Raw genomic sequence first — 16,768 nt, 5'->3', positions numbered from 1 at the left:
TCACTTATGATCATCACACATTTACAGTAATAAAATTTCATTCAATTTCAATGCAGTAAGACACCAACCGAATGCCGTAAATTAATCGGGCTATTTTTATGCTAAATTCTAAATAAATTACGTAATTAATTTGGCACTAGAGGTAAGCGTTAGGCGCCATCTCTTATTAAAATTAATAATTATAAATATATTAATTAATTTAAATAATTTGGAACCGCTGGGAGAAAAAATTACGTAATTTATTTAATAATTAGCATAAAAATAGCCCGATTAATTTACGGCATTCGGTTGGTGTCTTACTATATTGGATATCGGGTTTGGAGATGTTTATTTACAATTTCAATGCTTTTTTCTTGGTGCATAACTTTTTTATCCATGAGTTTATTTACAGAAGAATGCCTTCTGTAGCTATATACTTCTGTTAGTTCATACTGTTTATCTGAATAGTATCATTCTTTGCAATGTCTTTAAGAGCTCTACTTGCTGCAGCTTCTACCAGTTGCTCTGGTCACATCCGACCAAGAAGAGCATAACTAACTTTGCACTCCTATACTTATTTAAATTCCTTAAATAAAAGAAGTTGAAGGGATGCAGATTTCAATAAGCAATAGAAAGAACTGCAGCAACAAAGGATATTAAAGAGCTCACAGAAATTGGTATCCATGACTGCTTTAATAAATGATATAGATGTTGGTATAGGGGTGTAGATACAGGTATAGGAATTTCTGTGTTGTATAATAAAAACCATGCCAAAACATTTGGTTTATTTTTGATTCTACTATGTAGTGCCTAGTAATGACTTTCTTTGAAACCCTGTTATTTTGGAAAATGGTGATTCAATAAGAAAATTATCTTTTTATGCTTCTGACACAATATAGTGCTATAAATTAAGACACTTGGCGGATTTTCTCANATATTAATGTAGAATTTTAGGGTTAATAAAATATACTATTAGTTTATTATTAAAATCCTAAATATTATTATTATTTTGGTTTATTGTGTTTTAGGGCTACGTGCTTTTTTTACACTCTTTCTACCCTGTAGACACTAAAAGGGCCTTCTTTCCGTACCATCGCGGGTTCGGCCAGGCCCAGAATGGGGCGACCGAGTGTCAAGTGAACTCGATATACACGGGACGGACATTGCATGAAAAATTCATGGGTTTGTTAGCTTTGATTCGATTCCGTCTCCCAAAGCGATAGTTCGACCTACATGTTCTTATAAAGAGGTAAAAACGTGTTATTAAGTGCATATTTTATCAATTTATTTTAGGCCTTAACAAAATATTTTACCTATTTCCCCCTTTCTATTTTTCTAATGAACAAGCTTTATTATTCTTTTAATTTAATATGCATCAATTCTTGAATTTTCAGTTTTCGTTGTTATTGATCTTTCTTCCTTTCTTTTCTTTTCATTTAGAACTTTTTATTCAATGAGCATCATCTTGTTAAATATTCGTACTTCAAAATCAAATGATGGGGAAAATTATAGTCGACTGCACAGTACTTTTCATTAGATGCTTCGAATCTCTGAAAATTATCCTCATAGTATTAAAAGGCAAGAAAGTATTACAGATACTAACTTTTAAGATTCAATGCGGGTGAGGCAAAAACAAGCAAATTTCTTCATTAAAATCTACAAGTACTGATAAATATAGAATAATTACAATATATACTGTACTACCTTTCATACTTCAAAACTTCTATGGATACTCTGAGTATCCGTATCTATGTCTACAGTGTGTTATACTATACAGAATTGAAAACTATGGACGGCCGGATGGCCGAGCGGTCAAAGTGGCAGCCTACCGCTCTAGGACCCGGGATCGATTCCGGACAGGTCGAAAAATCCCTAGGAATTTTTCGGGGTGATCCAACTGGATATGTTGGCTCCTGTCTCTCACCACCCGGCCGCCCAATTGTGGATCTGGCCGAACTATAATGGGTTTGCTAAAGGCTGTTATACACGGTAAGGAAATCCTTTGAGGATTAACCGTGATTTTTTCTATCTATCCATTTTTAAATAAAAATAATTATTTATACGTTGGGAGATATTTTAATAAGTTTTGTAAATTACTATGTTCGATCCAGCCAGTTATATCCGAGTTTTTTTTGTCTGTTAAGCACATCCTTTGAGGATTTCTTTACCGTGTATACCAGCCTTAAAAGAGGCCCTCTTAGTGTCCACAGGGTGGAAAGAGTTAAAATAAAAATAAATAAATAATTCGATTTGTCTACAATTCTAAAAGACATACGATATTAGAAATAAATTTCTGATGTGAATTCAACCTAATTAAACAAATTTAGAGATTTCTGAATTTGAATTTGCTATTCTCGTATGACTGAAAAAATTAAAATTTATTTAACATTAAATTATAATATGCTTCTGACACAATATAGTGCTATAAATTAAGACACTTGGCGGATTTTCTCATCTTTATTTAGTTGATACGTGTGATACTAAATTGATACTAAATTCGTGTGATACGTTGATACTAAATTCTGCTTTTCATGAACACTGCCTTTTGAATAATTGTAATATAGATAAAAATAATATAGATATCTTACACAGAGAAAGAGATACATACAAAAGAAAATTCAAGGAAAGTATAGAAATAATCAAAAATCAAAATAGTATAAATAAAAATCCTAGCATCTCAATAAACGANCGTTACAACATTACAGTTTTTTGTTATTGTTGATTTATGTAACAGTTCAATCGTTATTATTAATTAGCACATTGATCACAATAATAATAGTTTGAATCTAGTGAATACAATTAATATAAAATTTTTAACCAGTTTTCATTTATTGAGATGCTAGGATTTTGATTTTTGATTATTTCTATACTTTCCTTGAATTTTCTTTTGTATGTATCTCATACAAAAGAAAATTCAAGGAAAGTATAGAAATAATCAAAAATCAAAATAGTATAAATAAAAATCCTAGCATCTCAATAAATGAAAACTGGTTAAAAATTTTATATTAATTGTATTCACTAGATTCAAACTATTATTATTGTGATCAATGTGCTAATTAATAATAACGATTGAACTGTTACATAAATCAACAATAACAAAAAACTGTAATGTTGTAACGGGAATCAAATAATATGTAAATTTATATTAAATGTTAATCCTGTTTACCAACCTCAAGACATTGTAATGTCATTAGTTCATATAATAATCTATAATATTAAATACTGTAATGTTAAATAAATCAACAATCATATATTGTAAAAATATAGTAGATGTCAGATATGTAAATTTATATTNGTGGGTCTTCTCGGCACCTAAATGCCCAGCAAGGGGGGAGGTTTGGAACGCCTTTATTACCTCATCAATCATATCCTTCCCGACACATGTTCGCTTCCACTGGCGCAACCCGTAACGCCCGGGTTTAACATGAACAAGGACCCCACCCTCCAATGTATCTTAAAGAAAAAGAAAATTTTAAAAGAAAACGGCAGGAAGTGGGGGCTCAACGGGCAGCTTATTTTCCAACAAGACTATCCCAAACTCACCCAGTCGCACCGTACGTGCAGGCAACCGAAATGAAGCCCAGATGGCGCCGTCTAGAAAAAAAAAAAAAAAAAAAAAAAAAAGAAAGAAAATTATCCATTATTAATGAATTGTGTTAACTAGGGACTACAGTATCTGCTTTTGTTAATTAATTATCTTTACAAATTGTGTTCAGAATATTAAAAATTGTTTAATATTAATTTATTCCAAAACAATATAAAAGTAAATTAAGATTTAGTTTAATTAATATTTTTTTATGAAAGAGATTGGAAATATTACTGATATTACTGAATGACTCTACAAAGTATACTAATTTTATTTTTTATTTAAAATTGAAAGTTAGATTTTAAAAAATTTAAATTAAATATTTTTCTAGATAATAGAGACAGATGTGCTCTCCATCGAACTCAGTCCATGCTAGTAAGTAATAAAACACAAAAGAAGATTCGAACTCTGAGGCGAACAATGTCTACAAGAAATTCCAGAGGAATATCTATGCAAGAACTACAGAACAGTTTACCTACAATGGAAGAATAATTTATATTAGAAGAAAATGTTATGGTACAGTTATAATTGCTATAATTTATATACTGTGTTCTCCCCAGATTTTAATTACACATTGGTGCCTTGTACTTTGAATTTAATTTGTTCCAGGAGGTTCAAACTCTGAATCAATTTTCCCCATTAGAAGTAATGAAAGTGAACAATCTGTTCCCAGATCATAAATAATATCCATTTTGATAAACTTAAAACAGTAAATACACATAATTTAAGATAAAAATAATACAATTAAATGTCCTAAAAAATAAATAGAAAACATAAATACTATATAATAAAATAAAAATTCCATTTATTGGTCCACATTGTTGGCTTTGGCATCTTAAACATGGCTGCCAGATCCACCATGTGTACTGCTTTCACTCCAATTGTCAATTTCTATAACCTTTTTCTTGGGCTTCATTGCTTCCATACACTTCTAGATTCAATAGTTAATAAGTAGGAGTTATACAGTATATATAACCAAGCACACTAAAAATAGAGCTAAAAAATGCATGAGATGGCTTGGTTGCCAATAGATGACATTTATGCAGCAAGCACACTTTTTCACTGCATATACAATTCAGACAATTCTTTTTATGCTCAGACTCCAAATTGAATTTCTCTCAGATTTAGCATTCAAACTTAAAATCATTTGAAGTTGAAGGTATATATGTATATATACCTTCATATATGCAATGTTAACTATTTTGTTATGTCATAACTTTCACATAATACACAATTAGCACGACGGCCATGCACAATTGATTGCGCCGTTGCTAATCTGAATTCAAATTTAAACCGATTCATTGTGGCAAAGGATAGGACTTCCTTTTGTTGGTACTGAATGAACTAATTGTGAATTGAACGATATGTTAGTAAAAACAATTTTTGATTTTGAAAATTGTTCCACTTCTAAAGTGCATAGAAATTGGCTGTGTGAACCAACAAAATCATAAAGTCAAATAAAAGTTAAGTTTGGTTCCTATACATGGGCATAGCCAGAGTTTTGTTATGGGGGCCTAGTAGAGGCCAACCTGACACAAAATTGAATTATTTCAAATTATTGTTCATTAAAATGAAAATTCCATAAGAATTGACAATAACTTAACACACACAAAATATGAAACTTCCTGTAATTGTTACATTGGGCACAGGGAGCTGTTGACCTTTTTTTTATTTTTTTTTTTTAGGATTCAGAATTTTCAGCCTCAATCTTTTATTTCTTTTTGCAAATCGGCTCAACACTTTTTCGGCTGTGATTTTCTGGGGTGGGCACCAGGTTAACTGGAGGCCGTGCCCCCAGGCTCCCTTGCTATGCCCATGTTCCTATACACTAGTCTTTAATGACTTGCATTGTCTCCAAGTCATTAGACACAATCATTATACCACATGAATTCAAATTTTAAAATCATAAAGTGCCTATATATTTCTGGGGAGAATGCCAAATACATTTTACCAAAATATTAGACTAATACTATTTAACAAAATAGTACACCATGTATAAAATTTCCATAAGCAAGTTATTGTACATATTCTATTTTTATATATTGTCAGAATCCAAACACTTCAAAAGCTTTAAAAGTATTTTTTATATCTGTAATAAATTTTAATCTCTGCAAAAAATAAACAAGATTACTATTTACTCTATAATAATGTGCATGTGTATTTTAGAATTAAAATGTGCTGCATTAAATGTAAATATTGTATTCAGATTTGATCAAAATTATGAGTTTTTTCATAAAAATCATTTTGTATATAAAACTCATGTTCTTAATATGAAAAATTCATTAATATAATTCTTTTAGAAAGTACAAATGATTGAAAAATAATAAAATTTGTGCAATGCTCATATTAAATAGAATTTAGGTTGTGAGTATGCAAGTTTTTGTATAGTTACATTCAATTTGCTTGGAAGATTAATATAATTAAAAGAAGAGTTGTGATGAAAATTGCATCAAATAATATATAAATTTACAAACAGAACAGTAGGTATTAATACTTTTTTATTTTCAGCACATGTGCTACTTTTGATACAGCTGTTTTTGTATTTGTCTATAATTAAACATTTACAAGGTAGAATCCAAAAGTTCTGGAATTGTTTCCATATGGAAACGTGCATATACTACAGTCAAGTGATTCTTGGTTTATGACATAAATCCTTGACCCGTTTATTTGGTTTTGTCCAAATGGATCAAGTGATCACTACAATACATGCAGGTATTACAAGCAAGGAGCAGAATGCTCAGTGATTAGTGAAATATTGAGCAGCTGATTAACAAATTTTGTTTTTGTTTGTGCAAAGATCCAATGGAAACCTACATGTTGAAGTAGGTTTATGGTGATAAAAACTTGCAGTCAAAGTTCTTCAGTTGGCATCTACGGTTCAAGAAGGGCAGGGGAGAGGTCGAAGAGACAAACTGCGGGCAAACTGGTGACAGCTCTCGCCAACAAAAACATTTTAAAGGTTGCAACACTGGTTGAACTGGAGACATTGTGGAAGCACTTCTAGAACCCTCTTCAACCTCTACACCTACTGGCAGAAGTGTATTGTTTTAGGGAGGCTTATTTTGAAGGAAGATATATTTCAGCATTGTAACTAGAACTTTCAAATGCTACCTCTTATATCTTAAGTGACGATTATTATTAATCTTTATAGAGTTGTAGATAATCAAGTGAAAGATGATGATAATCATTATGCTGCACAAAATTTGTCAGTCTGAATGTTATGATATGCAGTTTAGTTTTACTTTGCCATTTAACAAATTTATTGAAACCACGTGACAACAATTATAATTCTTCCAAGTAATTTGAAGGTTACTATATAAAATTAATTTTAGAATTTTGAAATATGCAATTCATGATCTGTAATATATAATCAAGAAACTAAACGAATAAAACTTGCCTTAAATTTGCAAAAAATGCAAATAATTCTCAATGTTAAAAAGTATCAAACATATTTCTTATAAAAATACTGAAAAAACTTATATCAAAAATTAAAATAATAACTACGACAAAGAAATTTATAAAAAATGTTGCATTTTCTAAAAATTATATTATTATTTATAATGATATTTTAAATTATGTTACAATGCACTTTGTGAATTTAAGCTGTTGATTGCATTTTCTCATCATCAGAAAGCAAAACAAATTGAAATGTAGTCTTCCCACAATATTTTAAATTGATTTTATAAATTGTTTATTAAATTTTATTGTTTTTATAAAAAAAAAGTGTATACATAAATTGTGTGTACTATAAAATGTCAAATTTAATTATAAAGATTCTCCATCAGGGACCAAATATGTATAATAAATGCAATTGTAGTACAAATTGTGTATTTATTCTTTAAAAATACGAGCTTTTACATAAACAAATTAATTATGAATATTTTTATACACGGCCGAGGCGATGGCTTGATGTAAGACGTAACTAAACACGACGATTGCGGTGGCAAATACTTTCGGTATTTCGATGGTAACTGGAAAGATGATAATTTTATAAGATACGTTTCCAAACAAAATATAAATTTTAATCTAATCGGATTACCTATGCACGCTTGAATTTCCGAAATCAGTATGAAAGCGGTTATCAGAAAATCCGTAGTCGTGCCGCTGTGCATGCCCCAGAGAACCGCCGGCAAGTAAAATACTTTTCCATAACTAAATATTATGAGACCGTTCAATAAATTAGTCGTGGAATTCCTAAAATGTATATATCTTTTACTACTATTGACAGTTTATGTTGTTAATTATAACATTTAAAGATTATTTACTTTTTCTTGGATATTCTTTTCTTGTATATAATAAATATAAATAATATAACAAAAAATAGGAAGAGCAAATTTTCTGCAAATAAAATTTTAAGACTAATCAATCAAATTACCAAGAGAGAAAGTTAATTAAATTACCTATTGTGGCTTTTAAACATGCAAAATAGAAATTCCATTCTAGTTCTAAGTAAATGAAGCCATTGGAGTTATTGAAATTCCAAGGCACTGCCCTGTCCAAAATCCACTTTTGATAAGCATCGCATAGCAAAAACACTATTGCCAGTTTCCATACGAACTGAAAGAAAGTTCAGACGAGATTTAAACAATTAAAATCGTCCAAATCCGATAAAAATACCTACTTTAATCTCGGTGTTGAAAAGGATGTGCCTGTAAGCTTGTTTTCTTTGAAGAACCGCATCAATTAATATTATGGAAGCTTCCGTTTCGACGTAACTGTCGACGGTCATCTTGCAGTTTTCCTTGAAAACGTCAAATCACATTTTCCTATTAAACTTCAAATTTTATTAGAAATAACTATTAAAAAAATGGATGACAAAATCAATGCTTTTGGCATCAAATGTTACATTTTACTTCAGAAAATGAGAAATTCAGTTATTGTAAATTGTAAAACTGTCAGATTGCAGCTTCAAATTTCATATTGTTCATTTGAAAAATACATATTAATTTAAATTGTGATGTAATAAATCTTAGCTATTAAAACAAATGTTTTATTTTTGCAAATTACTTACGCAATGGCACATTTTAAGCAATTCTTTAGTGTATTCTCTATACAGAGCGGGTGCCTGTTTTCCACAGTGGATGCAGACATAATTATGTTCCATCTAAATATACTAGATTAAAAGAATAATCAATTTTATAAGTAATTATTTCAAACATTTCCTTCTATTTCAGTTTATTAACATTATTAATTGACATATTCTAAAACTTTGTAGATTAAATTACTAACCTATATTGTAGGGATAGATGCTGTAATAGCTTGTTATACAACAGCTTCAAATGCCAAAATATATTAAGAAGGTATTTTGTGAAATACTGGTTGAAACTTGTAAGATGAAATAGCTAAATAATTAACGTCATATAGAACTTTAATGCATTAATTAAGGTAATCTAATGTTGTGTCTTTACAGAGTAATAAATTAGCATTAACATATCTATTTTAAAAATTATGATTAATATTTAACTCTTACTCAGCATTCAATAATAATGAAAATTTAATAATTTAAACACCAAAATTTGACATTTTTTAGCAGAAAATCGAATAAATTTAAATATCTACAAATTATTAAATGTATCGTCTCTTTTCAAACATTAGTAGAAAACAATTTTGTCATGGGCGGCGCCATCTTTCTTTCATTAATACCTCTAGTGGAGAAAAATGTTTTTTCTCCGCTAGAATATATGTCAACTCATAATTTTAAAATTATTATTAAATAATTTTATTTTTTAAAATTATATATTATTTTTAATTATTAAAGCATTGAATTTTAAATATTTTTCATAATTAAAATTAAATTATTATTAATTAAATTGGAAGATGATTTTAGAAATGGTGAAGCCGATTTAATCGAAGATATTAAGGCTGCGATTTAATTTTCCACTTTTTAAAACAGGTTTCGATAATAAAATCGTTATTCCCGGTTAAGAAGGCAATTGCCGAAGTTGATAAATACCGTGAAATTGATTTGATACAGTGGAAGCCACGTGGAATGCGCGTGATCGGCATCAGTTAGTTACGTCTTATGCCAAGGACAGAAAAGTTAACATTTTATCTATAATTATAATAAAGAAAAATACTCCAAATCGAAATATAAAGAAATTAAAATGAAAACAGGAATATATCCGCCAAAATTGTCAGGTTTCCATCAAAACATGCTTCAAGATGTATTTTTGATTTGTAAAATAAACATATCTTGAAGCATATTTCAAAAGTCATCTTCAGCTTTATGCTCTCAGAGACATTTCAGACGGTATGACTGTAATATCCCATGTTGTTGCTCTATATACGTCACGTATCAATTCTATATCATCGCAACTCATTTCCATTCATGATACACCTTTTGTATTTGTTGTTGACCAATAGCAATTTTAGAATTTATTGGTTTCTCAAAAGTATGTAAGATGGCCGACCACGTGGAGATAGGGGACTTGAAACCCACTCCACGGCACCTGTGTAAGGTTAGAACTGGTGTAGATTGGGCATAAAATATCCCACTTTTGACGCCAGTGTAAGGTTGCCGTCTCACAGGTGGGATCTATTAATTCCGTGTCAGGATGAACCTAAGGGAAGGTTGTATGTGGGCTGTGACGGAGGAGGCAAATGATGACAAGTGTTTTACACAAGAAAGCCGTTTATTTGTTAACATTTATGCTTACATTGACAATCGACAGTTCTTCACTAGTTCTTCTTGTCGGAGATGCAGAGAGGCGAGAAGTTCGGCGTCTGTCTGGCCCCGGGGCGGACGAGATGCTGTCGCTGATCAAGGTGGATGATCGGAAGGAGGAAGTAGTAGAGTCCAAAGTTTTTGGTGACACACCACAATATCAGTCACGACCTTTCGTGGAGTCCTTCTGACCTTGATTTTCGGTTTCTCCCACTATTCGGACTTCTGATTGGCCCCTCGTCCCCTTCCTCACTTCCCGATTGGTCTCTCTTTTTGTTTTGGGGAAAACCAAGACCGACTCGGGTCACGGGAAAGGTCCGATTCCAGGTGTCTGCTCGACGCCTTTCTGTCAATTGTTCTTGGGGATTGTTGACAAAATTGCAAGATTTGCACTCATAATTTAGCTCTGCAACTCGCAATTTCTGTCATCTGGGTACTCGAACGATCATATGCAATGATTTATTTCTCTTAAATCTTTCCCTCTTTTCCAAAATTGTTTCCCTAGATTGATTGTTTATGAGTGCTGGGGTCAAAGTTCTACCTGCACATGACCACTTGTCTCTGACTTATAACTTTTCATTCTGACATTGACAGTTCATTTAACATGTGTTGAAGTCATCTGAGACTTGTCTACATTTTGTCGCACGTTGTTTAAATTATGGGATTTTCCTCTCCCTCTCATATTTAATCTATCGTTATTATTTAATCATAAGAATACCGCAATTTACATGATTTCGGACATCGGTTGAGTCCTCACAAGTAGCAGTGTAATCATATGTTACAGCATAACCTGTTAACTTACAAATCAGTTATGAAGTGTTCGTGCATTGTTTTGTAGTACAAGCACCATGACAATTTAAAACTTTTTATTTAATTTGTGAATATTTTCAATTATGTCCCTGTAATTTAAATGATTAAATCACTTCATACTTATTAAAGAATTCTGTTCCATTTAATTGTAATCTTAATCTTGGCTTATTTCTTTGGATGAATATATGGTTTATATATTCTGAGTTTATAGTTTTGATGCTCCCTAGTAAAAATATCAATTGACATAATTTGACACATTTGTGTGATGCAAAATGGTGGGAATATGTTACCAGATGATACCAATGGATTTATTGATAGAACATTTGAAATCAATTTGTTTATAAATCTATTGAAATTATACAAGGTATAATTTCATATGTTACAGATTTTAGAAATATTTCAATTAATTTTATATCATTTATTGAATAAATACACACAAAAATCAGAAAATCCAGCAAAAATAAAATAATCCAGTCTTAGTCATATCCAATTTTTATGAGATTTGCTTGTATCGTTTATCGTTCGTAATGTATCGATTAGGTGGCGTATCTATGATTTTGAGAATAAGAGTGCTGCTCGAGGCGGATTTGGAAGTCCGAGGCACGATACCACTCGTACTTGGAGAATGTTACTCGAATACCTTAGAATTACTTTAGTTACCTATCTTACCTAATTGAAAGTGTGTGATATGTGTTGTTATATTTATTTTTTACTTTGAAGTAACAGAGCTGATTGCATTGGTATCAATGGGGAGTGCAGCAATATAAGCACCCTGCTAGATACAGCTGTACCAACCATACCAATTACTTCAGTTGGTTCGATTAGAATCAGCTGAAGTAATTTGAGATCAATTGAAAGTATTAACAACATGTTGTTATCTTCTTTGTCTTTGCTTTTTCCCATGTTTATATGAAGTCAGCATTCCCATCTTTAATTAATCTGTCTTCTCCACTTCTCTCTAACCAGGGTGTCCTCTCTCCCTGCCACCTTGTCCTTTCATCTCAGCTTTGGTCTTTGTCATATATATATAGGGGATAACCCACACCGAATTGCCCCATTGACCTAGTTAGATGATCTTTGACCTTTGTTGTGTTCCTTTTTCTCTGGGCAGTCGTGCATTAGATGTGCTGACACTGAGACCTGGAGGCACAAAGTTACGTTTGTATTATAATAAAGTTAATTATATATGTTAACAAGTAGCCATTTATTTTATGGACATAACACTCTTCCCCACTTCCGACTTCCCAATATGGTCCGTACTTCTCTCCACACTATCTTAATGTAATTTGCTGCATCTTATTTATAGGACCTATCTTGATTGTTCCTGTTATGTAATCATTCCTAATTCTGTCCTTCGTCACACCACACGTCCATCTTGGCATTCTCATCTCCGCTGTCTCGTAATCTTTTCTTGGGCTCTTGTAATTGCCCACATCTCGGCACCGTACATCATCACAGGTCTTACTGTGGTTTTTTATAATCTTCCTTTCATTTTGCAGCTTTTTTTCTTGTCACACAGAACTCCGTTCATCATTCTCAAATTCAGCCATCCACTCTGAACTACATGCTGGATTTCTGCACTTGTTCCTCCATCACTTGCTACATATGATCCAAGATACTTACATTTGAAAGCTGTTATTAATTTTTCACCCTGGAGTTGTATATAACTCCCATCCCCTCCATCAGATGTCATATATATTGTCTGTGCTTTGCTGATCTTCATGCCTCTCTCTTCTAGTGCTTTTCTCTATTCTTTCAAATTCTTTTCTATTTTATCTCAGGATGTTTCAAACAGCAAATTGTCATCAGCAAATAGTATACTCCTTGCTCTTCACATCCACCAATACATCAATCACCAAATAGAACAGAAACAGGCTAAGGGCTAAGCTCTAGTGCAGTCCATCTCTCAAAGTGAATTTTTGTCATACCTACACTACTCTTTACTTGAGTCAATGCTCCCTTATACATTTCCTTTAAAAATCTTACTTACTTTTCTTGTATTCCCTTTACATTCATACACCTCCATACTTTCTGTCTAGGCACCCTGTAAAACACTTTCTCCAAGTCTATGAATATCACATGCAGTTCTGCTGCATCTCTGTACCTTTCCATCAACTGCTTTAGAGCAAAGATTGCATCTGTTGTTCCTCTTTCCAGCAAAAAACCAAACTGTTCCTCACCTATAGTTGTCTCTTGCCTTAACCTTCCTTCCTCTCTCCTCTAACCTTCCTAATTCTCTCCTAGATATTCATTCAGTGTGACATCAATTTAATTCTTCTGTAATTCCCACATTCCTGCACATCATTTTCTTCATAAATTGTCACCAAAATATTTTTCTTCCACTCATGTGATATCCTCTCTTACTGCCACAGCTTTTTAATAAGATTCATACAATATCAACACCCTCTTTACCCAAATGTTTTCATACTTCAGCTGGGATCTGAACAGCTCCTGTTTCTTTCCCATTCTTCATTTTTGAAAGTGCTCTTTCCACCACCTTCTTGCTTATATCTGCTGTCACTTCTTCATTTGCCTCTGTCTTCACATAGTATTCTTGAATTTTTATCATTCAGTAACTTCTAAAATAATTCTTCCATCTTTCCTTTATCTTCTCTTGGTCATATAACACTTTACCATTCACATCTTTTCTGTTTTATTGATATGAAATCCTTTGATGCTTTGTCCCTCCCTTTTTCAATTCTCAGCTGCCTATTTTCTTTCCAGTTCCTCATAGGCATTATCCACTCATATACCTCATGTTATACATAATATGAAATGATTTTCATTGTTTTTAAGCAACTTCATATTTTTGGTCATACTTTAATCTAAAATTTTCTAAATAAGTCAAATTAATTATATAATTATCTCAAACTACCAAGTGGTGGAGACATAAGAGGCTTTTCAAACTGTATTGGAGCATTAGAAAATTGAGATTGTATAAAAAAAAAAAAAAAAGACTAATTTTATTTGTGGGATGCATTCCAATCTTCACCAGATCCCTTCGGTCCCTATTATATAAATACTGATACCTATAGTTGTAAAAACATATATTTAACATTCAATTTTAACTTAATATATAAAAGATTACAAAAGAAAAAACAAATCTGCATTATTGTAACTTAATTACTGAAGGTTACATGGACATACACTGCTAACTGTCTGTTTACCAATCTGGTTACAAATTCTTCTATGTAATCTACCAATGGTTCAGAGACAATTCCTTGTGTGATTTTATTAAGTGGGTCTGAAATATTAGTTAACAGCAACTTCTCTTGGTGAGAAGTCAAATTAAATTATCTAAAGATTTACAGAATTCTTTTTTATTTCCATTGTACAGACTGCAAAAATGATAGTATATGTTACGATGCTATACTGGTAATTTATCACAGATTATATAGATTCACATCATAAATATGAGTAAGGCATAAAAAACCTTGTAGATCTTCCACAAAAATGAAAAATTCTGAAATAAAAAAATCTTATATTTTTACTACAGCAATTTGGCTATTTGGCTGACTAAGAACTTCTTGCAATTGCATTTAATTCAATGTTTTAACCCATAATGAACAAATAATTTAGTTAAATGAAATTAATTATAACTATGGAATTTCAAAGTAATCCAAAATAAATTGATGGTTGAATGCTAAGACATGCCATTATAAGATTGAATCCAATCGGCACTCTATTGATTTTTCATTGCCATTTGGACAGGGCTGTTGAAGGAGAGCTGGGAATTTTTCCCTGGCCTGGGGAAGACTTAGAGGCCCATAATGGTTCCTTCCCATACAGATTTAATGTTACTTTTACTAACAAAAAGTAAAATGTTTAAGACTGCTTTTCATTAATAAAGAAACACTAGCTAGAACCTGTTAAATATTCTGCTTGATCAGAATACAATTTGCCAATTAGTTTCGTGTCACGACCACTAGAATTTTGAATCACATTCGTATCAAACAAAATATGTATGCCTAAATATTCTCATAAATGCTATTTATCTTGTCTTTCTACAAAATTCATTTGTGAAAGGAATAAAGATTTTTGAAATTCTTTTCAAAATTTAAGTATATATAAGTTATGATTCTATGTACAGTCGACCCCCCTATAAGATATATATACGTTCCAATTTATTAGGAATCCGATTTCTTACAAGTCGTTCCAATCACAGCCCGACACGTGTCAAGTTTACGGACTACGGCTGATTGAAAGGTTTTCTTCCATAAAATTAATCGATTCTACACTAATCCGACTCAACATTTCCAAAATACGTATATTTTTTTGTAGTTTTATAGGAATCGTAATTATAGGGACCGTAATTATAGGGGGGTTGACTGTATTTCATTTGTTCAAAAACAGAATGACTAAAAGGGCCCACTATCACCAAGCTCCGTACAAGTTTTTGAAGACCCTGCATTTAGATTATTGTTCCTCATTCCGTGACGATGCCAGTTGCTTCAGCTCAGAAAGAACAAAGATTAAGCCAGCCACATAACTCATAATACATTGCATCATAAGTCATCAACAACTGCAACAATAACTGTCCACAAAACACCTTTATCAGTGTTGTGTTCGTTACAAATATTCACAAATATCAACCTCCACCAAAGTCTTCTTCAGGTGCTGACTATACTTGAATAAATTTTAAAGTAGGCTACTGATACATTTGGTACAAATCATCTATGAATTCAAACAATAATTTCGTACAAAAGTTTGGATTTATTTCTTAGATTTAGCATTAGCAATAATTATCATATAATTTCAGTATAATTTATTATATGCATTATGTAGATATGATAAATAATTTCTTAGTACAAGTACTTAAACAACAGAGTATAAATCTTTTAAAAGTTAAAATTTTTATTCCTTGAAATTTAACAATGGCTGATTGTTAACTCACTTGTCAGTCTGATAAAGGAATAGAAGTATTGAATTTCAACAGAAAAATGTTTTTAAACTTCTGCTCTAACTTCAACTGTAATAAATAATTAATAAGAGAATAAATTAAATTTTCAAATAAGTAACAAAATTGCTTCAGTATTTGAGACTGATTTAATTTGTTATAAATCTTCTATTCTTCTTTATGTGTGATTTAATGTATTTCAGTTTTCAAGCAAAGTATTTCATTCTTCAAAATAACAATTAAAAGTTTGATATTATAAAATTACATCAACTAACAACAACTTTGATTAATTTCAGAAAGTGAAATTTCAATAACAAATTATAAATATAAATGAAATTTATATAAATGATATGAATAATAAAAATATAACTTCATATCTTTTTTAATGGAGTTTTATAATTACAAGATTTGGTCAAAATACCTTTTAAAATTGCTGCTTTGCAACAGTGCTTCACTTGCGTGTCAGTAGATGTCTCTGAAACACATGCGAGATGGCAACCTGTTTTGACATCATAGAGATATGCAATTGTTCTACAAGTGTATCTGTCCAGCCTTTCTTGACTGAATATGACAAAAGAATTGCAATTTTGGTGCAGTTTTGTCCGAGAGATTCGGTGGTGCAGTGTCTCGAAACTCTCCAACAAGCACTTTGTGAGCAAACCCCATCCCAGACTACTGTGTACAAGTGGTATCAGTGCTTTTGACCTAGGTGCTTCAACCTCGAAGACGACGAATATGATAGTTGTCCAAGGGCTGTGGTAATTGCAGAGAAGATTGATGCTGCCAAGATCCTGCTTGATAAAATCCAATGGATAAGTATCAGAGAACTAGA

At 31.5% G+C, this 16,768-nt stretch overlaps 1 protein-coding gene across 1 annotated transcript; it reads right to left on the bottom strand.

Moving 5' to 3' along the window:
• Window positions 1-7,363: 7,363 nt before the first annotated feature.
• LOC111635412 (protein ARV1-like) lies at window positions 7,364-9,653 on the bottom strand. The gene is made up of 8 exons (XM_023380371.1): window positions 9,519-9,653; window positions 8,795-8,907; window positions 8,577-8,678; window positions 8,187-8,306; window positions 7,966-8,122; window positions 7,831-7,903; window positions 7,605-7,759; window positions 7,364-7,536 (listed from the first exon to the last, which is right to left on the bottom strand). Exons 3-8 carry the CDS (start codon window positions 8,667-8,669, stop codon window positions 7,433-7,435), a joined length of 702 nt encoding a protein of 233 aa, XP_023236139.1. The 5' UTR covers window positions 8,670-8,678; window positions 8,795-8,907; window positions 9,519-9,653; the 3' UTR covers window positions 7,364-7,432.
• Window positions 9,654-16,768: the final 7,115 nt, after the last annotated feature.

Source organism: Centruroides sculpturatus, unplaced genomic scaffold, assembly GCF_000671375.1.
Source record: "Centruroides sculpturatus isolate CEXI.00-Female unplaced genomic scaffold, Cexi_2.0 scaffold997, whole genome shotgun sequence".
In the NCBI taxonomy this organism is placed as follows: Eukaryota; Metazoa; Arthropoda; class Arachnida; order Scorpiones; family Buthidae; genus Centruroides; species Centruroides sculpturatus.
Note: the sequence above shows the minus strand (reverse complement) of the source record. Positions and strands in the feature narration are given on the sequence as shown.

What these genes read in the sequence shown, in the direction of transcription:
- LOC111635412 (XM_023380371.1), bottom strand. Translation starts at nt 8,669, where the DNA reads ATGGAACATAATTATGTCTGCATCCACTGTGGAAAACAGGCACCCGCT. An exon ending in TGCTTAAAATGTGCCATTGC is followed by an intron (nt 8,307 to 8,576) that starts GTAAGTAATTTG and finishes GACGTTTTCAAG; the next exon opens with GAAAACTGCAAGATGACCGT. An exon ending in GGAAATTCAAGCGTGCATAG is followed by an intron (nt 7,537 to 7,604) that starts GTAATCCGATTA and finishes TCATCTTTCCAG; the next exon opens with TTACCATCGAAATACCGAAA.